The sequence below is a fragment of the Phoenix dactylifera genome, chromosome 5 (assembly GCF_051530095.1).
Source record: "Phoenix dactylifera cultivar Ajwa chromosome 5, Ajwa_hap1_PhDact_Kaust_v1.1, whole genome shotgun sequence".
Classification (NCBI taxonomy): Eukaryota; Viridiplantae; Streptophyta; class Magnoliopsida; order Arecales; family Arecaceae; genus Phoenix; species Phoenix dactylifera.
This window is the reverse complement of record NC_143194.1, coordinates 31,176,194-31,198,899: the sequence shown is the minus strand read 5'-3', so window position 1 is coordinate 31,198,899 and position 22,706 is coordinate 31,176,194. Positions and strand designations below refer to the sequence as shown.

The window sequence follows — 22,706 nt, the reverse complement described above, 5'->3', positions numbered from 1 at the left end:
TTTATGATGATTATAATACAAAGTTGGTAATTTTATAACCAACAAGTCAGCTTCTATCTATGAGCCGTCCAGATGCGAACTCTTCTTCGATCTATTCAACATGTAAAAAAAAAAAGTGAGAGAAAATAAACAAAATGTGAAAGAAAAATATGATTCTAAATAGAATCGGGACGTCGTGGTATTATAATTTTTAACACACCAAATTAGACGTCTCAAAAGTCATTTTGCATCTTGCATCACATGAGGGAACTATTTACTTATCTGAGCGATGGTGAGGAATGGAGGGCCTTTTAGGTCAAACATGTTTTTCGTAAAGCTAATGAGGCTGCGGACTGAATGGCTGCTTGTGTAGCCAGTCATTCCGATAGTATCCTATGGGCTAGTAATGAAGAGTTGCCCCTGGCACTCTAAAGTATTTTGTTTTTTGATTTTATTTTGTGCATCCATATTCGGTAGGTATGATCCATCCGTCTTAGCAAAAAAAAAAAAAAATCATTTACTAGAGTTAATCCAATACACCTATATGCATTTAACTATTTAAATGTGCTTTCCTACCTTTCTTTATTTCTCTTCCTTTCCTGGTTCCTCCATGTGCCGTTTTTGCTTTCTGAGGTGGCCCCACTTGGGTTGGAACCATTGGGGGTTCGCCTATTTACTTTAGCCCGGAAGAATCGCTCAACTCTACATTTCAGTACCATGACAATCCCTACGCTGATTATTATTAGTGATTTCTCATCCTTTAGCACCTCCCCCCTGCCCCTTCACCAAAAAAAAATAAAAAAATAAAAATAAAAATGCAGTCATATGTCAATGATTGGATTATAATGAAACTTATTATTTTCTACAATTTATATCTGAATTTGAATGCAGTCTAGCTCAAGCACGAGTTTATATATTGTGAGAGGCTTATTTTGCATCAAGCTGGAGTTTATCAAGACATTTTATGGACGGGCGCATAAAGATACGTGGTGTAACAATCTAGAGCCTTATCCAAAAAGACTAAACAAAATATATTATTTAAATCTCATAGCTCTATACAAATATCCAAGATCTATCCAGTGTATAGATGATATGGGTCTAACTACATATCCATACAAGTCCTTACATACTCTTCTCATTCAAATCTTAGTATCCTTGCCAAGCTAAAAATTTAAATCCATTCAAATTTAATCATAAGTACTACGAACCCAACTATAAATAGTATGATCAGCTTGTGGCCAGTCTAAATAAGCATGTGGAGTAGTGTCCCCTAGTCCACATGACTATGGATTGAATCTATTTTGATACAATTAATAACTCTGATACCATCAATAGCAACTTAGGACTTTTTCTAAAAAGACTAGCCAAAAAGTATTATTTGAATATCTTGGCCCTATATCAATACTCAAAATCTAATCAGTACATAGCCGATATGGGACTAAACATATGCGTACACATGTGCTCATACACTTTATAGTTGCGGAGCCCTATTTAAAGCTAGATCCCGGAACACTTTTTTTTTTAAAAAAAAAATTGCATAGAATTTATAGAGATCTTCTTTATTAAGTTCTAATTTGGCCTGTCCATGGAATACCGTCCTCGAGAATTGGGATCCTATCTTGGTTAATGTCAACCATAATTTGTAGCAGCTCCAATGTTCATTTCTGGCTTGATTGATGGTTAATAGACCTATGGAGAGAAGCATGTGCCAATAGAACTAAACAAAATTATCAGGTTCTCAATAAAAAATGAATAAATAACAACTTATTAGGTTGTATGTATCTTAATTCTTAGGTTGGTAAGTTACTAAGATACTTGAGCCCCTTACTGGAAGCCTCAAGAGAAACAAATATAGGGATTATTATGCTAATGCATGATGGTTCAGTAATATATAATAAATTAAACTATATATAATGCATGCATGAGGAGTTTCTTTTTTCTAAATGAAACATCTATATCCTTGTTAAGCAACTATAGAGGGATAATGTTGACCTTGGAGGTCCATTTTTGCAAGCACCTGCAATCTAAATACTTTTACCTGAGTTTAAATCAGGTTAAACTACGTTTTGGTAGTTTGAATCTTTTGGCTTAACGCATGCTAAAGGTTATGGTCCAGCTAGAATGGGGAAACGGACTGCCATTGTTGTCACCTTAGAATTTCCTCTACCATATGACTAATCCATTAAAAGTTCATAAAAAGTAGTGGATTTTAGTAGGTTTCCATGAACAAGTCACTGTTCCTCCTACTAAAAGCCAATATATACAGTCTCCCAAGTAGGTCATGTAAACTTGTTAATTAGTCTCTAACAACTCTACTATATTGATGAAGATTGGTTATCAGTTTCATCATAAGATCTTCTTCCTTGGTGCACTTCACCTACAAGCATATAGAAGTCTTTTTTGTAGGGGAGATGATTTAGTAATTCATAAATCTCGCCCAAAAATTTTAGAAGAACACCATGCAAAACTTTCTCAATGCTCCTCTGTCAGATGGATTACACACCATATATGAGTCCAAGATGAGCAACATAATGCTCCATATTAACTTGGTGTTCCTTCGAGTGAGATTTCTGAGTTACTTTATTCAAAGGTCAAGTGGGTTTGATGCAATAGGATTCATCACAAACTGATCTAATTTTGTAGCCTGGCATTCATTTTAGATTACGGTTCAAGGATTGGTTCCATCCGGGAACATAGACTAGCTGCCAGCATTTTCTGTAGAGCTAGGTTGAAGTCTCACAAGGTTGGATCCAAACCCAAATATTTGCTTGTTGACATGAGCTTGATTGGATAAAAAAATATAGTTCCAAATACTGAGTATAAGCACTAGATACCACCACACTCAAACTTGTCCTGTAGTCATCTGCAGTCAAATCCTATTTTCAGGAAAAATTTAGGCTGTGCCTTGTAATGTTAGATGACATAGTGTTGGAAGGGCAATATAATGTATGGAAACTGATGAAGTTGGTCTTGCTTGTATGATTATTAGATATTAAATGTTGCACAATAAGTATAAACAAAAACTTCAATTTTGCGCCAAGTCATGCTAGATGATGTTAAAATGCTATGATGGCAATATAATTTATGGACACTACTATGAAATTTCATGTAAGTAAGACAAAGCATCACGAGATAGGTATTTTTTTGGGAGTCCTGCTTCTATGATTCTCAAACAATGTTGCGCAATAAATTTAAACCAAAGCTTAAGTTTTGTGCTACATCAATCTACATAATAGTAAAATGTTACGAGGGCATTAGAAATTACTAATGTCTTGATATATTTCATGTCACGCGAGATGATAGTGAAATACTACAAAGGTTACAAAAGTTAAGGATGCTTTCATGACATTTTCTTTTATTTGACATGAGACGTAACAGGCTAAAACTATTTTGTCAATTTTACTTATCCATTAGATATTAAATGAGGACAACAAATTTATAGAGAAATTAAGAGTTTTCTTCTCATAGTGTTCATCTTTTCTAAAACCATATCTGTAAAGCGATATATCTCTTAATTTTACTCGGGATAAATAGTTTTTTTTACTGGTCTTGCATGTATAAATATTAGATATTTAATGTTTCATATAAAGTTTACATGAAATATTCAATTTAGGGCCATGCTATAATAAATAATAATGAAATGCTACAAGGGCTAAAGTTATGGATATTGTTGTAAAGTTTTCTTTTATATGATAGAAAAGGTACTCATGCTGGTCTTAGTAGTATATCATGCATTAAGAAGCCATTTGGCTAAATTTTTTTATTAAAATAAGTATTAAAAAATTCGAAATGAATAGGTTTTACTAAAACAGTTATTTGGTTTTTTTCATAAATCATGTTTGGCTAAAAGTGGTGTTATAGAACTTGAAAAAATAAGTTTTACGAAAGACAATTCATGAAACCTATTTTATCGAGCATCGTGTTTTGCGAACTATTTTAGTAAGATTTTGCCCCCAAACAAACAATCCTAAAAGTTTCAACAAAAAACCAAGGTTTTCCTCCCATACGATTAGTTTCTCAGATGATCATAAAACAACATCACATGAGTCCACCCACTTTACATCACACAAATCCACCTACTTTGGCGCCATGTTCATAAAAATGATGAATTTCATCTCTTCATAAGTTGGGTCACCATATTAAGTCACTTCTCAGGTTTGTACAGCTTAGCTCATTTACAGGAAATCAACAAGCTAAATCTATGAGACAGTGGCTAATCAGAGCCAAATGCTCCATTAGTTGAACGGCATTGATTTGCAACTAACGATCACCGAAAGTTCCGAGTCGGTCACCGACCCACCATTCCACCGGCTACAGCCGGTTTGACAGCCGTTGCGATTCAAAATGCTGAAGAGGAATCCGACGTGGACTCCCTCGTAACGGACGGGGCGGATCTTGCCATGCACTTTAGAGAGAAGCGCCCTCCGTCCGATCGCACAAGAGATGCTCGAAGTTTAAAGGTAGGGTTTGAAACTCCTCTAGTCCGCCCCTGTCAAGTTCGAAAAGAAGAATAAAAAACGCCCTCCTCTCGGTCTTCGGACCGTCTCTCTCGATTTGAAGAAAAGCTCGCGGAGATCTCAAATGCGCCATGGATCTATTGCGTCCTCGCTCTCTGACTACACCGGGACGGTGAGTTCTTGCTTTTTTCCCTGTTGGTTTCGATTTCTCGAGTGCCATATTCAATTAGGGTTTTTCTCTGAGGCGAGGCGCCGGAGATCATGATCATTTCTTCCGTTGAATCTCGAATTCTTGAAGAAATTGATGATTAGGGTTCTTTTAGTGGTTCTTTTCTGGCCCTGGTTTCACCTTGGAGAGGACAATTGGTTCAACGAGTTGTCTTTTTTGATGATTAGGTATAGGAAATTGGCGGGGTTAACAGATCCGTATAGGAAATTTGGCAATTTGGGTCGTTCCTTGATTGGCTTTTCTCAGCTTAACTTGCCAATTTGAAATTTTACTAGATAGCTAGCTCGCCAAGTTGAAATATTTATCGTTGATTAACCTTCCTTTTGATTCGCATTGATTTGGTCGAGTTATGTTGTTCATCGCCCATCAAACGGGTGTTCTTCTTGTGAATCTTCTGGGATAGGCTGGATCTTATGTAGCCTAAAGATCATATTTTATGTTTCCTTTTCCAGTCTGTGGTCTTTCTTTTGTTAGAGGAATATATCATCACCTTCCCGTGTTCCTGATGATGGTTTGGAGAGTTTTCTCTCTGGAGTTCTGCAACCGAGCGGGGATTGGGACTTCTGTATTCACTCATCAGTTAAGGGGCAATGGCAAGTGACAAGGGAAAGAGTGCTAAGAAAGGTGAAACTTCTGCATCTTCTTCTACTGCTGTTCAGGATGGGAGTAGTGATGAGATTCAAAGACAGCGTCCATTGCATGGGTAAGTCCTTAATGCGTTTGAGACCTGGGTTATCTTCCTTTCCATATCTGGAAACTCTGACTTGAGTTCCATGCTTTGATGGTCGAGGGTTTGAAGTATGGTATATCCCAGTTAATTGGTCCACTGATTTAGATTTGTTGGGATGATAGAAAATGATTGATAGCAGGTTATTGCAGAGGAAGATCCAGCTAATGCATAAATTGGATTGTTTTGCAGGAGGACCACTGGTCCAACGCGCCGCTCAACCAAAGGGCAGTGGACACCTGAAGAGGTAATTTAGGTGTTTGTATTGTACATCCTGATGTGATCCTAAGAGTCATTGTGTTTGGACATTAAGCTAAGCAGTTATATAAATGGTAGAAGGAATTGTGATCATAGGGATGTTTTGTTGCATTCTGCATTATGTAGATTGAAAATGTCGAGGCTACAGAACTCTGATTCTTGTGTACCATCATGGAAGATCAACCTTTTCCTAATATGCTTCTTGCTTTCTATTATCTGGCTCCAGGGAAAAGTTATGATGTACATTCTGCTTGTTTTCCTTGAAATTTACATCATATTTTTAGATGTTTTCATGTTAGTGCACATCTAGTGTTCTAGTATTTTCAACAATTGATCCTCAAGACTTTGGTTTGGTCCACTCTAAATTTTATAATAGAATTTTTCTTGTTTAGCGGTCATCTATTTATTTTGAATTCTCCTCTAAATTGGCTAAAGTGAATTATTTAATTATCCCAATGTGGGATTATGATTTTTCAAAATCCCACCAATGATATCATTAACTAGTGAGTGTAGTAACCAAGCTCATGGTTTCTACTTTCTTGTATTAGAGCAAAAATCGGCTGAGGCCGAAGGCCAATACAAAACTTTGTAAATCCAAAAGAATTACAAATTTTGCTTAATTTGGAGGAAAATATGAAGTATTTGTGATAATTTATTGCTGACAACTTATTCAACCAATTTGTAGATTGCAGCCATACAAAATGTGATTGCCCACTACGATTTTCTACCCCCATGGTATGATTTGTGATAGTTGTGATAATTGGACCAGATGATCTTTTTCTGCTTAACCTCTTGTCTACTAAGTAAATTGCCGCCTTCTTCATGCCCAATGGTTCCTGTTTCTGCCTTGTTTTAACACATTGTCATCAAGCATAAGTCTATCAAGAGATGTTTTCAAAATTCTGATGAGCACATTCATAAGTAGAGCTTATCAAAATCCGGGCCGGGCTCTACAGCAGAAATTAGGCCCGATGGCTATGCCCAGGCCCGGCTCGGCCCGACTGTCGGGCTTAAATTTTTGTCCAGGCCCGACCCGACTTTATAAATCTGGTTCTAGGCCCGTCTAGCCCGGCCCGACCCAATAAGCCCGACCCGACAAGCCCGATTTTTTCTTTGTTTGGAATCTGGAAATGGGCCAGAATGGCCCAACTAGGCCCAGCCTGATTTTTTAAGTCGGGCCACTTTTCTTGCCCAGGCCTGACCCATGGGCCTTTTTTTAATGCCCAAGCCCGAAAAATTCCGGGCCAGGCTGGACGGGCTGGGCGGGCCAGAAGGCCCGTGATTAGCTCTATTCATAAATAATGTACACATGGTCTGCTGAACCGACCAGTACCGGTTGGTTTAGCCCGTATCGTACCGGTACCGACAGGCACTGGTACGGTATGGCTATTGAAATCGGTTCTGACCCAATTTGGATCGGAACCGATTGGTTCATGGCCTGTACCGGTGCGAACCGGCTCGGTTGGTTCCGATACGGGGTGTTCTTCGCGGGAGACAACGCGTGGCTAAAGCCATGCGTTGTGGCACTTTCGGTATGGTGCCGGTTCGGTACCGGTACCGGACTGCACCGGTACGTCGGTACGGTTGGTACAGTCGGTACAGCGAACCTTGAATGTACATATTACATTATGGATCTTTGGATGTCTGGAAGCTGTTTTCTTTGAGTTTGAAAAGATTGGCTAGTTCTCTACAAATTTATGATTGTGTTTACCCTGATTCTTCATGCTTAAGTTACTAATCATGTAATATTGCTTTTCTGAGAAGCCAGGTTGTCTTGTACATATGCTGATCAGTTCTAGTTTACTGGCTAGTCATGATAAGACATATCTTTTAGTCCAATCTATCAGAGGCTATTTTGCTTTTTTTGTTTCTTTCACAGCTTGTGTTTTTTTTGGGTTTGTGTAATTAATGTCATGTATTGCTTTGATTATACATGCAGGATGCAATATTGTGCAGAGCTGTCCAAAAGTTTAGAGGGAAAAATTGGAAAAAGATAGGTATTCATTATGAAAAGTTGATGTAACTTATATATAATGCTAGATTATGAAAGCAGCCAAGATGATTTATTCTGTTTTTTTTATATTGAATTTTATTATTCAGTATATTAAGTAAGTTTTTATATTTTTTAAAATTCTTAACAAATTCACTTAAACATGTTATCCTCTGCTTGCAGTCCACTATGCTCGATCTCGTTCATAGTACGTCTATCTGTGGGTCTGTTTGACAGTTATACGAGAATCACATTTATTTAATTTTCCTATATGAGTTTATCCCTAGGAAATTTTGGGCATTGGAGTCAAAGTTAATACTGAATACATTAATCATTGGACCTTCTGATGTGTTTTGAAATTTCAATGTGCTTTTCTTTGCACTCATGGCTTCCATCAAGATCATGATTAAAAAGATCTGTAGTTCTGTACAGAGTAAACAAGTGTATAACAACCAATTTTCCATCTGCAAGTCTGCCCTTTTCCATCTTTTTATCTATAGATCTGGTATATATATATTTTTTTTATCTTCCTTGTAGCCTTTACTACCAAGTTGATTGCAATCTGGTTTGGAAGTCTTACCGTAAAGTTGCCTCCATTTTCAGATATAATAGAAATTATATTTTAATTCTTTTAATGGCAAACTGTTACCTATAGTTATTCAGGCTTAAGTGCATTTTTTTTGGACTTACTGTGAAAATATATATTCACTGTTGTAGGTATATTTAGCTCCTTGTGACGTTTGTCAGCAAATGAACAGACCTTTTTATCACTCTCTCTCTACAAATTTTAGAGTAAATGAGAAACAGATACATCCTGAGAATCTAGGCTGTTCTCTTAATATTTTTATCTATTAAGCTATTTATTTTTATTTTTGTAGGAAATTACGAAATTTTCTGTTCCTTCTTGAGTTTGTTTATTCTGTTTGCCAAATTTTAGTAGTTCACTCTATTCTGCTTGAAAAAACTCAACCTTTCTAATTTAGTAAGCAGATGCTACAATTTTTCCTATAGTGACATTGTTCAGTTTATGCAATTAGAGGTTAGATCTTGCATGTATGTGGAAATGCTGTTTATTTCTTCTCACATATTGAAGTTTTATAAGCATGCTTTATTACTGTTTCATCTATCTGCTTGCAGCTGAATGCTTTCCAGATCGGACCGATGTTCAGTGCTTGCACAGGTGGCAGAAGGTTTTAAATCCTGAGCTTGTGAAAGGACCATGGTCAAAAGAGGTAACACATTCTAGACGTATACTACATAACTATGTAACTTGTCCCTTGTGCACTGCTTTTTTTTTTGATTTGTTTGAACTGTTCCTTAGAAAACATGGGACCCGTCTATAAGTAAAGTTGCCAATTGTTTTTCTTTTTCTTTTAACAGGAAGATGAGAAAATCATTCAAATGGTCGATACATATGGACCAAAGAAGTGGTCCACCATTGCTCAAGCATTACCTGGACGTATTGGAAAACAATGCCGAGAAAGGTATGACATTTAAAATCGGGTGAACTCATATAGGTCATCTATCATTTCCATTTTGTGATTTCGTAGTCTCTTGCTCTATCACAGCTCCAGAAACCCGATGATTAATAAAAGTTTTACTTACAATTACCTATTTTTTAATTTGATAATATATTTTAACTAAAATTGATTGCTATCAGAACTTGAGGATCAAGCATTGGAGAATTTTTAAATTATAATGGTGCCAGCCTTGCATAAACATGTATCAGTGTCTTGCGCCAGATGAGCAAGACACAGCATAAATGGTGTTTTATACATAGAATATATGTATGATGTCATTCACAGACCTATATCATTAATAAAGAATGCAAACGGGTATCTTGGTAGATGAACACAATAAAATGACTATATCTATCTTTAGCATTGCCCTTAACCTTAAAAGGGATCTCCACAGCAAATTTGCTAAATATTGGTACAATATGTTCTGCAATTAGCAATAGTACTATACATTAAAAGAGGCCTGCAAGGGTTGCAGTATAACAAGATGGTGTGGCAATGTAGGCTAATATTTTGCAAATCCTATCCAAATTCAGTCCATATTGGATTTGAATCAAGAAGATTGTGCTTGATAGATCTCTTTTTGAGTTCCGATTCTGCTGAACAAATCAAATATTCAGTTTCTTTAACATACATGCAGATGTCATCACTCCCCTCCCCATAACTCTCCTTACCCCTAGTCACTCCTGCTTGGTAATGCCACCTAGCAGTGCCACCATTGGAAGTCCCACGCAACTTTAAGCTTGCAACAAGCACCACTTGATGGCCCCTATCTAGTAATGGCACCACTAATAAGCATTGCATTGCACCAATCTTAGCTTCACTTCTCACCACTTGATGCCTTGTTACTCTATGCTATCTAGGCACCTACCTAGACTATGATTCTATGTGCCTCAGTATAGATTATTTTGGTAGACCCATGCCTACTTCCATCTTCCCACATTTATGCAGTTCCCCTTTTGTTTCCTTTTGCCCCACTCCTTCCCTTGTCTCAGCTTCCTGGCCCAACTCCAACAATTTTCCTTGCATCCTCCTTAGTCTCTAATTATCTCATCGTATCCTAATCTGAAACCTTATCCAATCAGGCAATGGAGTAAGCTCATTGCTTACTTATTGAGCTTGGATCATGTACAGATCCCTTAATGTCCCTTTGCATTTGAACCATAGGTATCAATCTTTTGTGGCAAGTAGAACCTATAGAGGAGATGGCCTAGGTTGGGTTCAATGGAGTTGATCAGAGGCTTAAGGATAAATATTAACAAATGAAAATAGGTTAGAAACTTGAAGATGCTCATATGTGTGATAAGATAAATCAACAAGTGGATCTAAGGAGGTATTGATTGAATATAGCATGATGCCATATTTGTTTACCGCATAAATAACATGCAAAATACTCCAGTTAAGGTGTGAAACCTCCAGCTACACTGCCGATTGGCCCATAAATAGGAGGATGAGAAGAATGCTCAGAAGGACTGCTTTGGTTATAATAACTACGAGCCAAGACTTCGATGCTAGCAGCAAGATTCTAGGTGAAGAAGTTGATTAGCGGCAATAACAGTCTACTCAACAAGATGTGATGTTCTGATGGGCAAATATTTGACATGTTGGACAACGTGAGGAGAGCCATTATTGACAATGCAGTTGAAAATCTGAAGTAGCTCAAAATATGGAGGAAATTTTTTGCCACCAATGGATTCTATGATTGTTTAAGGAGGTAAGCTAGATCCTTTTATGAGCATCTTAAGATGATGCTGGTTTAGTGATTGCCATTCCATAGGTGTAGGGATGTACTGAAGTTAGCTGATTTATCTGGGCCAGCAAAGACGAGATCAAAAGGGAAAAATCGAGAAGCAATATAGTGCTAAACACAAGGATTGGCCGGTCCACTTATGAAGATAGAAGTGCATAAACAAACCATGTGTTGGAGGTAGATGTTCATCCAGGATAAGATTTTAAGCTTGATTAGCAGAATCAAGAACAAGTCTAAAGGGAAAATGATCCACATTTCGATCACATATATGTGGAAATTTAGACAAGAAATATCCATGTATCCTATGGCGTTTGGTCCCTAGCCAAGGTAAGATTATATGCTTGATAATTGGAACAAAGTCATCTGAATGGCAAATGAGCCAAATGCTTACCCGAGAGGATCAACCTGAGGTGATTGAGAGTTGAGACACAGTTTGTTTAGCATGCGATGAGTGTTAATTCACATGAAAGAAGAGGGAAGATGGTCTAGTCAGTTGGAGGTAAATGACAATGAATGGAAGTCAAGAATCATGAACTAGGAAGAGGCATGGTTGTGTCAGAGGGTGTTCTAGATTTAGTTAAATGTTTGATAAGCCCTTAGATAAGCAAAAACCCTAAACGTGCACATTTCCAATAGCAAGTATTGTATGGTTCTAGGTGATTATCTGACCATGAGTTAGCTGAGTAGAGGACTGACCCACTTGCGGTAACATTGCAGACTGGAAAGGATGGTTTAAACCCTAATTCTAGCAGCATGGTGATTGATTCTATGAAGGGTTTTTTTTGCAATGTAGTCCCTTATAAATATCTGAACTTGCATGTGTATCCTTATAAAATTTTTCCCTCTGTATATCTACCTTACAGTCAGCATGAAGAAACAAGCTGTTTACAATGAAATAACTAAAATAACCTTAACTCAGTAAAAGTATATGTTCAAAAAGAAATAATTTATAAGAGTATACATGCAGATAATAAATTTGTGAGGCTATACACTCAATTTTAGATATTTATGAGGGTGTACATGCAAATTTTTTTTAGTTAAATGCTAGTTAAACTAGCATTGTTGAGCGGACTATTATGTTGAGGATAGACTTGCAATAAGAAATAATTGGTAAGGGTAAACATGGGAATAGTAAATTGATGAGGATATGCATGCAATTTCAAATATTTACAAGCAAAAAAACCCTTTTATGGAATGAAAATAGGCTGAATAGTACAAATAAACAATATACTTGATTAATAAAGAGTCAACCATTAAATATGGGAAATATGTAGAATTAGATGATTTGTGCCAGGATAGCCTCATGACGCGATATCAAGTGAATTAGCAAAATAATGAGTGTAGGCAAATTCTCTTAAAATGGGTAAAATCGAGCAAATTTAACAAAAATGGGGCAACTTGGAGATTGCATGCTAAAGTTGGGAAAATGATGTGCAAATTGTGACTTAGCGGAAAGGAAAAGGAAGATCTCAGGGTTTGCTAACCATGGGTAGTCCTATAGGAGCCAAGATAGGCGGACCCAATATAACTTTGACTTGCTTTCAGTTAAAAATCAGGAGGCTGATTCTTAAACCGACACCAAGCGTAGCAAGGCTCCAAAAACCTTGATGACCGCAGATGGACCTGAGCAAGTGTGTGTGAGAGAGATAGAGAGAGAGGGAGGGGGAAAGAGAGAGTTTAGATGACCCTTTCATACAAACCCAGAGCATAAAATTATCAACAGTTTGGAAGATACAAACAAAAACCTCTTCATATTGCAATTCATAGTTTTTCATAGAAATTAAATTTAACTCCTTATCATCAGGATGTTACAATCATTAGACAACATTAAAAGAGAACCTTCAGGGAAGATTTTCAGAGGGCCCAAGAAATGACATGCTTGTTGACCTCTCTAGAGCTGCTCAAATTTTTGATGAAATATGAACCTCTGGGTGCATCATTGACAGTATACAAAGAAAGAACAAAGAATAATTAAATAAAAGTAGAGGGTGCCAACTGGCTGAGTTGGTGAAGTCTCTTCTGCTCAAATAAGAGGCCCGAGTTCGGTCCCGTCCTCTCTCTAGTATTCAGCCAGGCTTCTACTTCTTGTTCTCAAAAGAAGTATATGGTAAAAATTTTTACTGTGATGATTTTCTGATGATCTGAATGCACCAGGGGTGGGCACTTTAAAGAATCTTCAAATACCCAAGAAATGGATAGGGACCTGTTGTGTTTCTGGTGTCTGCTGGCTAAGAGTTACTTGTTTCTCGTGATGGTTGAACCACATGAAAAGGCGATTAAGAATTGCCTTTTGCATGGATTCAACCTTTAGTTTTGACCAACTAGAGCATGCCCAGATCCTTTAAGATTCACCTCTGACGTCACTTGATTTTACATGCAATTTTGGAAATGATCCTCTGATACTTGAAGTGAATTGTTAATCCATTAAAGCCTGTTAGTTGTCAATGGTGCTCGGTTAAACTATTTTTACATTCTAAATTTTTGTTCAGTATCTTATCTTAGATTTATAAAGATTCAAATACAATGCAAGCTTCTAAAGTGAGAAACTTCTACATATTTAATATGACATTTAGTAGCTTCTTTACCCAGCTACTTATGGAATAATATATGGAAAATTCAGCATCATATCTTCTTTAGGTTTTGAACTTAAAAACATTTGGTCTCTCGACCCTCCAATCCTTTCGATTTTTTGATTTGTCATTTCACTATCAATGATCTACTAATTGTGAAAGAGTTACATTTTAGGTGGCACAATCATCTTAACCCTGCCATTAACAAGCAGGCATGGACTCAAGAAGAGGAGATAACACTGATTCATGCTCATCAAATTTACGGAAACAAGTGGGCGGAGTTGACAAAATTTTTACCAGGCAGGTGTGAATCTGAAACTTTATCCATGCATTGAAGAAAATAAGTAGAGATTTTACTTAAGATGTTATAAATTTGTAAAAATTCCATGCAAATTCTTTTCAGGGCCTCTCCTGCCAGTTTGCCGGATTAATATTAGACTATATTCATTTATTACTTCCATAGTAAAATATGTTCTGAATAAATTGATGTTTATATACATGTGTATATTTATGTTTTTGCAGCCTTGCAGGAAAGTATCTGTGTACTCTTTTGTCTGTGCTTTTGTCCAGTGGGTTGCATGCATGAATGTGCTTATGCACTCATAGACATATCAATGTTTGTTTAATATCTCCAGTCTTTGTTTAGCATCATCATCTTAAGAGTTCAACTTTTTTTTTTTTTTTGCATTGGTGCAGATATGTATACTGATACTACTGTCCATTAATTGACAGTTCCTGTGAATATTTATTGGTGCTTGCTCAACTCTTTCTTTGTTCAATGGACTGATGTCAACATTTTTTTCTTTTAATTCAACTGCTTTTTCTTGTAAATATTGAAAACCATTGTGCTATGCATCATCAGGACAGACAATGCTATAAAAAATCATTGGAACAGCTCTGTAAAGAAGAAATTGGACTCGTATATGGCATCAGGTCTTCTTGCCCAGTTTCAAGGCCTGCCTCATGTGGAAAAGCCTGCCCAGTGCATCTCTTCATCTGTAGTGAATCAACAAAACAATGAATATGGTGGTGTTAAAGACAAGCAAGAGGTTGAGTATTCATCAGAATGTAGTCAAGGGTCATCATCAGCCTTGGTCAGTTACTCTCAATCTGATTACGAATTGGCTAATACAGTTCCATTGTGTGATGATATAAAACTCAGGGAGGATGCCAAGAAAGAAGAAATGCAAGATTCTCAGTTGCCAATGTGCTCCAAAGAATATTACACTTCCATGGAGGAAACTGCATGTGTTCTCCCTGAAATACAATGTGGAGATGCAGCCTCGGTAACTGCTCCCATTCATAGTGTACATCAGATTGAAGTATCAAAAAACTTGGCTAACCAATTGATTTCAGAAGAATTGACCAACTCTTTGCTGGAGTCCACTCAGAAATCACCAGAGTTAAAAAGGAAAACAGAATACCATGCACACTGTGTTGAAAATTATGAAAGCAGATCTGGTTCTTTACCAGACCCCGTGGGAATGGAAATGCCTACTTCTGTTACAAACACTGGTTTAGGATCTGGTAACCAGGATAAAATTTTGATCGCTGAAGCTGACTGCTGCAGTGATAATTTATTCGGAGCAGCAATGCATCGAGATATTACCTTGGAAGATCCTTTTACTGCACCAAGCATTACAAATATCGATTACAACTCTGGATCTGTAAATTCCCAACCTGATTTTTGCAGTTCATTGGACTACAGGGATTTGATTTCATGCTCACAGCCTCTGTATCCAATCAATTCATCAGATATGCTGGGGAATTCATATTGTCAGGGCTTGGCAACTGTAGTTCCACCATCTTATGTATGCCCAGGTGATGGAAAACCAATATATAGAAGTGATGACGTTGAGATGAGAGAGATTTCTGTTGGAACTCAAGATTCAGAACTCATTAAATGCACCTATTGTGGCTTTGCTTATTCCCGCTGCTCTTCTTTATTATCCCCTAGTGGTGGTGCTAGGTCTAAGATTTGTGTGCCGGCAGACAGGGGCAAGGAAAACGAAACTCCAAAGCAAAGCTATATGGAAATGATGGGTTCGGAAACTCCAAATGCTACTGGCAAAATTACATCACAAGATGAAAATCCAGCTATACAGACTGAAGAACATCAGGACTCTGGAGCTCTATTTTATGAACCTCCTCGTTTTCCAAGTTTGGAAATTCCATTTGTCAGCTGCGACCTTATATCCTCTGGAGATCTTCAGCAGGCATACAGTCCCCTTGGAATTCGACAACTGATGATGTCTTCTACACCATACAGCCTATGGGATTCACCTTCTCATGATGAGAGTCCTGATGCTTTACTTAGAAGTGCTGCCAAAAGCTTCATATGCACACCTTCCATTATGAAGAAACGGCAACGAGAATTATTGTCACCTTTGCAGGAGCGGAGAATTGACAAGAAATCTGGGACAGACATGGATCGTGTGTTATTTTCAACACCTTCCATAAGCAGAACTGATAATTCCTCCTTGAGTACCATAAATGATGAAGGTGTTGCTTACAGAATTTCTTCATGCTCTAGTGAGGCAGATGGTTTTTCCCCTTCAAATCATCAGAAAAAGAAACATGAAAGTTGTTTGGAGGAGAAAAAAAATTTGGACCATGCTCCAAGCTATCAAAAGGATGAAAGTGCTTCCACAGAGGCCAGGATTTCAAGCAAAGTATCCAAAACCACTAATTTTCAAGCTAAGATGGAACAATGTGCATCTGCCATCAGTGTCCCCACTAAACATGAGGTTAATGTTAGAGAAACAGAAGTAAGTATTTCCTGACTTGTATTTTATCTTCTCTGCAGTGTTACATGTTACTGATTGCAATCACCATTTCCCAGACACTGTTTTTTGCAATTCTTTATTTGAGAACTTGCAATGCCAATAAAAAGCTTGCTTGGCCTGTTATAAGTGAATGTTATAAGTTTTTGGCTTGCAAATGACCCCAGCCTCAGTTTCCTTGCATTGCACAAGGCAACTGAGTTAAGCTTGACTTAGATTAGTTTTGGCTTGTTTTTATATGTAATGATATAATGACAAGTTAACTAATATTTTTGGAATTATAAAAATCTGTAGTTTATGTGGGCTTTGAGATTGGTTGGGGCAAGATCAATTCAGCCGAGCAAAGCCAGCATCGTGGATTTGTAAAATTAAAAAAGCTGACCTTTTGTAGTTTCTTCATGTGCTAGCTTATCTGGGGTGGTAAACGTGCCTAGACCAAGTTGGATGAAGCTCACCTAGTAATATCACATGCCGTATCTGGTGTGCTTTATGGACTTTGAATCAGATAAATACTCATTTATCCTTTTATGGTCACTTGGTTTATCTCTGTATGGATGTAAATTTCCTTTGCTAAAAAGAATTGGGTTTATTTCTGATTCCAAGTGGCTGTAATGCCCGGTATATTGCTAGAAAAGTTACTGCATTTTGTTAAGAAGTTGCGCATCAACTTAAGACATGCCTATACTTGATGATATTAGAGATGGAGATGCTGTAAACAAAGCATGCATATGCACTGCAGTCAATTATTGACATCAAAGGATACTTGTGTCATCCAATAATGCAGAATGACCATTAACTATATGTAAGTAGTATATCATAACAAAAACTATTAAATCGTTTGACCATTGAAATTTAAGCTAGTAGCAAAAAGAGAATGGAATGATTTTGTTATATAAAGTGATCTAATAATTTGCATGGTTGGAGAAAGCTCATCTCTTAGCCTGGTGTATTGTACTATTGTGTAAATTGGTAATGCATGTTTGGTGTATTTTCCATTTATGTATTCTATACTTTGCACAAGGCTGTATATATATCAGGCATTATTATATTTGCAGGAAATTTGTAGGTGCATCCTCAGTTTTGATATCCTGCTTAAAAGCAATTATCCTTAGAGTAGCAGGATTTCAGCTTTACATTTGTACATTTTGATCAAATCATGGAACTGGACCAGAGCTGAACTAAATTTCCTGAGCCAACTCAAGCAGCTTTAGAATGCTTTTGATTGAAACTAATATAGTTTGTATGCTGGCACATTTTTGATGGAGACCTTGTATAGATATACATACTCTAAAGTATGTATTCTGACTCATACACACGTGCGCATGAACACATGTCTGTTGTGTATATATGTATCTATATTCTTGTTTGCATGATTCAGATGGCGTTATAGGTAGTGTCTTTGAGAGTAGAGCAGACTATCAGAACTGACTATAAGTTTGACTTAAATAGTGGCTGAACCGGACTATAATTTATACAAATAATTCAAGCACTTCATTCTTTTTGCTACCTTTTTTTCTCTTATTAAATTATTTCCAAAGTCATAATAAGATTATACCTGATGGATGATGTTAAACTATCTCATATATATTAATCAAATATATATTGTCCCAAATTCCAACCATCCAAACATTTCTAATTGGTAAGAATATCAAAAAAAATCATGTGATAAACAAGAGGGAGCAGAAGCATTTGAGAGAAGAAAGCAATCGTTCCCATGTTATATGTATTGGTTGAATTGGTCTGGAATAGGCCTTCACATTCTTAAATGGGTATCCAGTTTTGGTTTTTAAATATTGCTTTAAGTCCAACATGTACTTCTCAAATTTCGCATGTTAAGGTAGTTGGGTTGAAATATGAGGAATGAGGTTGGATAGATTACTAAGAATATTATCCTATGGAATGAACTGTTGGAGGGAGACCATTTGTGCTGTATATGGCTGCTGCCCCATTGGTATGGATATGGTGACTGCAACTGAAATACATTAGGTGACTATGGTATGCCAAATGTGTTGAACTTGTTATGGACAGAATGCCTCACCTCAAGTTTATAAGACCTTGATATTGGTGATGCACTGTTCTTAAATGGTTTTCAGTAGATAACAAAGTTGTCCTGGAGGGATTTTAAGATGATTGTGAGTGCTCTCCAAGTAGATTTTACTTTGTTTTTTTTGTTGTTGTTCAATCGTTTAACACTTAACATTGCAATTGCACCACCTATGTGGTTTTCATGCAGCTGCCTGCTGGAGTTCTTGTTGAACATAATAACAATGACATGCTATTATTTTCCACTGATCGAGATGGGCATCCCATAAATGGACATACGAGTACCGCTGCTGGGTCTTTGAAAGACCAGATTTTCAGAAGTTCTGAGATTACACCAAATAAGGATGAGCCAAATGTCCATTCAAAGTCTTTATCTGATTTTTCTGCCTTCCTGTCTCCTGGAGTTGGTGAAAGTGAGCAGGTACAGCATCAGGTTCGAGTTACATCTGCACAATGTGCTCAATCAGTGCATCTATCAGAGGTTTCAATTGAAAAGCATGGTTCATCCATTGACATGGACCTTGAAAACTTAAGCATGTAAGATTGACTGACGCAACCCATGATTATGCCAAGTCTTACAGTTGCTCCTTTTTCTCTTTTTCAGTACACAAAATGTTTTGGATAACCGTATCATTACTTTGGATGCTGCAGTCTGCTGATTAGAGAAAAATTTTGAGCTTTTTTGCTATACACAATTGTTGTGTCTCTAGTTCATCTTAAACAATTTCAATTCTAGTACATCCTAAACAATTTTGATTGCATTCAACAGTTAAAAGTATGCTAAGTCATGGTATGATGGCATCTGAGCAAGAGTTTTCCAGTAGACTCTAGTTCAACTGGACAGCAATATAAAGTGTGTTATACTCATATTTGGACCAAGCAGTCCCCTTCCACATGTTTGTCTGGCTTACTTTATATCAGTAAGTACCATTGTGTTAGTTAAATAATGTTTGTTTTCCTGCTGGGGAAATACAATTACGTGCGATTATGTATGAGTTTATAGCTACCATACCATTATGGGAGTTAGTTAAATGATGTTTGTTTTTCAACTGAGGAAATACAAATACGTGCGATTATGCTTTAGTGATAGCTACCTGATGTCTATGTTTGTCGCATATATGCTTTCCAGAATTAGTATAATAGGTTCAGGGAAACAAAATGCATATAATTATACATATGCCAACCAAATTTGGACAAAATGTTAACTGATAAAAAAATATTATGTGAAGTTCTGTTGTTATGCAGGACATTGACACTACATAGAGAGTAGAAGTCACTTACTTGCTATCTATACCTCTTTCTGTTCTTTAAATAAGCATCATGAGACTGTGGGAGCATCAGAATCTAAAAATTTATGGGATGCAAGAAAGAGAAGCTACTAAGATGAAATGGATATGGAATAGTTTGTTCATTTTTGTCTCTTGTTCACAGTAAGAGTAATCTCTTTAGATGATTCCTTCCAACATATAATTGTGAATTAGACGCTTATCTTCCTTATCATTGATTTACTTCTTTAATTTGCTTCTGTTCAATTACTTTATTTTACATGGATCCTTCTTAAATAGCTCTGCATTTAACTCTATATCACTACTATGACTTGGAATGTTGTTGTTCTCTATTATTCCCAGAGCCTTACTTCAAGTTTATGTTATCGTAGAAGCAAACAATTAGTTGGGCAGAATTCTTTTATATACTGACTTGTTTCTGCATAGATATCATAAGTATGCCATCTTCTTGGTTTCTGCAACTTTGAGTCAGCTAGGTATGCAAATATTTAGTAAACAATTTAAGAGATGGTGGCATATTTGTTTGACTAATATGAAGTAATGGTGCATGCCTGTGCTCTTAGCTGTCTTTAATTCTGGTTTCTTTTTTTGTATTTTGCTTTAACAGTTTTGCTGATACTCCGGGCATCAAAAGAGGGATAGAATCTCCTTCAGCATGGAAATCACCTTGGTTTATGAATTCACTTCTTCCGGGACACAGACTTGATACAGACATAACATTTGAGGTAGCTGAAGTATATCATTGATTATCTGAGTCATATATGGGACCTATAAAGTTCACCAATATCCATATTCGGGAAAACTTATTAGTAAGAACAATTACTTTGGATAACCTTTACAAGATACAATGAGACTTGAAATTTTAGTGATACATTATGAGATACTGACAAATTGCTCACATTACCTCTAACTGAAGAAAAGCTACAGTTTATGGATCCTTTTTTTTTAACTACTTTCATGTCAGTTCATTGATCATTTATCTCAACTTTTAAAAAGAAATATCGTAGCTTCCATTGTACTGTTGAAGACTTAAAAAGTTCTTGATAACTGTTTGTGGTTCATTTGTGTATCTCATGGACCTTGGAGTTCTTTTACTCATTTCAGTTGTTCTGTTCTCTGATCTTTGCAGGACATAGGGTACTTCATGAGCCCAGTAGACAGAACCTACGATGCCATTGGACTGATGAGACAGTTAAGTGAACACACTGCTTCTGTTGTGGCTGAGGCCCAGGAGGTATTGGCAAGTGGAAGCCCTGGAGTGGCATTTGACGAAAGGCACTCTGGGAACAGTGGCAAGGAAAACTTCCAGAAGGAAAATATTCAGTCAGACAAAGAACTGGGAGGTCATCCTATGACATCAGAAGTCATGGTAGCTTGCTTTTGATAGTTTACTCTTTTTTTTTTATGATACTATAGTTCTCACTAAAGTGGCTTAACGTTGGATCCACATTTTCAATTCCAGTATCTGCCATCTGCATCAACATTCTCATCAGATTGTCCTCCTCTGGTATAGGGTGGATGTGATACTACACATAAAGTGCGTGAAATTTTTAATAGGGAAACTGGGCAGCAGATCTGCTTCCTTGGATATGAATATTATATGAAACCCTTAACTATGTGTTGTACATTGGTAGGCCCTTGAGGAACTTAAAAATCTGCTAGTTCAATTTTCTTATTCTGGATCATGTTTTCAATGCCATTGATGGATCTGCCATCTGCATTGGCATCCCATCCAATTCATCCTCCTATATTATGTGGATATGACACTTGACATGAAAGACTTGAATGCTTTCACAGGTCAGTATAGACAGCTGATCTCAGATCTCATTACTGAACTGAAATGTTGTATGGAACAATTTGGAACCTAGCGTTCACTTCTAGGTCTAGAGGAACGAAAAAAATCTTTAGTGCATAGTATTTCTAATGCCCCAGTAATGACTTGAAAAGCTGATATGTTTATCCAAAGACAGTAAAAAGAGACGCGGGAGGGGGTGGGGGTGGGGGGAGGTGCCGCGGGCTAGAATTTAAATCATGTAGCCTATACCAAACTTTTGTTATTACATGATAGGTTATTACTAAAAAGGCTTTGGAGACATTTTTATCTATATGGTTGCATCATGTTTAAGTCTAGATAATGTTTGTTTTGAAATGTAATTTCTGAAAATTTGTCTCCTTTATACTTCTTGTCTAGAAGCTTTTTCTTCATCCTTATCAATATTTTTTTTCTTGGTGTAATGATTTGAGTTTTTAATGACAATTATGCCTCTGTATATGGCTCATGATTTATTCTACTAACCTTTTGAATGTTTCCCAGACAGAGGCGAGAGTTCTTGATTTCAGTGCATGCGGAACACCTGTCAGGAAAACAGAAAACAAGAAAGTAGGCAATATGGGAACTTCAGTAATCTTCTCAAGCCCATCTTCTTATCTTCTGAAGGGCTGCCGGTAGCTGGCTGTGGTTATGCCAGAAGTAAATATTTTATCTTGTGTTGATGTTATTAGTAATGTATATGCCCCTTTCCATTGTGACTCTATTGATTTATTTTATTCTCGCTTTTCGGGGTATTCTTATGTATTTCAAGTTCATTTTGGTCCTGCATTTTTCCAATTGCAGGACAGCTAATCGGGTCCTTGATGAAGGTTCTTGTCCAAATTTATAATGTATAATTTGATATTCCTCCATTGAATCATGTTATTTACTTTCTCATTTTTTTCATTTTCTCTGATACCCTTTTCTCCTTCCTGTCATCCAGCCCCTTCACGTAGAGAACGGTCTCATTTTGTTAGCAAGGACAAGCAAATCTTTCACTTTCTATTGCAAGAAAGGAAATCACAAAGAGAAACTTGAGGAGGATCACTACTATTAGTTAATTATAAAGTATTTGTAGAGTGCATCATCTATATTAAACCAGAAGTCATTGGTCAGAAGAAGATTGAATTGTAAGTTAAAAATTGTAAACATCGCTTTTCTCTGCTTATAAGACTTAGATCTGCATGCACCCAAAGCTATTGTACCATAAACCTCAAGATTTTCTTTGTTCCATTATATTTTATGATAACTGGAACAGCAATGTAAAACTTTAGGCAAGAGTGCTGTGAAGCTTGCATGAAGTTCTA

At 36.8% G+C, this 22,706-nt stretch overlaps 1 protein-coding gene across 11 annotated transcripts; it reads left to right on the top strand.

Moving 5' to 3' along the window:
- The first annotated feature begins 4,450 nt into the window (after positions 1-4,450).
- Positions 4,451-22,677, top strand: LOC103710919 (transcription factor MYB3R-1-like). 11 transcript variants are annotated; one of them, XR_016413299.1, is made up of 14 exons: positions 4,460-4,608; positions 5,118-5,368; positions 5,585-5,639; positions 7,590-7,647; positions 8,778-8,872; positions 9,021-9,124; positions 13,653-13,781; positions 14,340-16,245; positions 18,494-18,840; positions 20,197-20,314; positions 20,719-20,958; positions 21,904-22,059; positions 22,204-22,250; positions 22,343-22,677. XR_016413299.1 is itself a non-coding variant. In XM_088722337.2 (13 exons), exons 2-12 carry the CDS (start codon positions 5,256-5,258, stop codon positions 22,036-22,038), a joined length of 3,300 nt encoding a protein of 1,099 aa, XP_088578463.2. In that variant the 5' UTR covers positions 4,460-4,608; positions 5,118-5,255; the 3' UTR covers positions 22,039-22,059; positions 22,343-22,677. The 11 variants fall into 11 exon arrangements, 5 of the variants coding, with proteins under 5 accessions (XP_038985021.3, XP_088578463.2, XP_089787006.1 ...); XR_016413301.1 differs by lacking the exon at positions 5,118-5,368 and having other exon boundaries at positions 4,451-4,608; XR_015987354.2 differs by lacking the exon at positions 22,204-22,250 and having other exon boundaries at positions 21,908-22,059.
- The last annotated feature ends 29 nt before the right edge of the window (positions 22,678-22,706 follow it).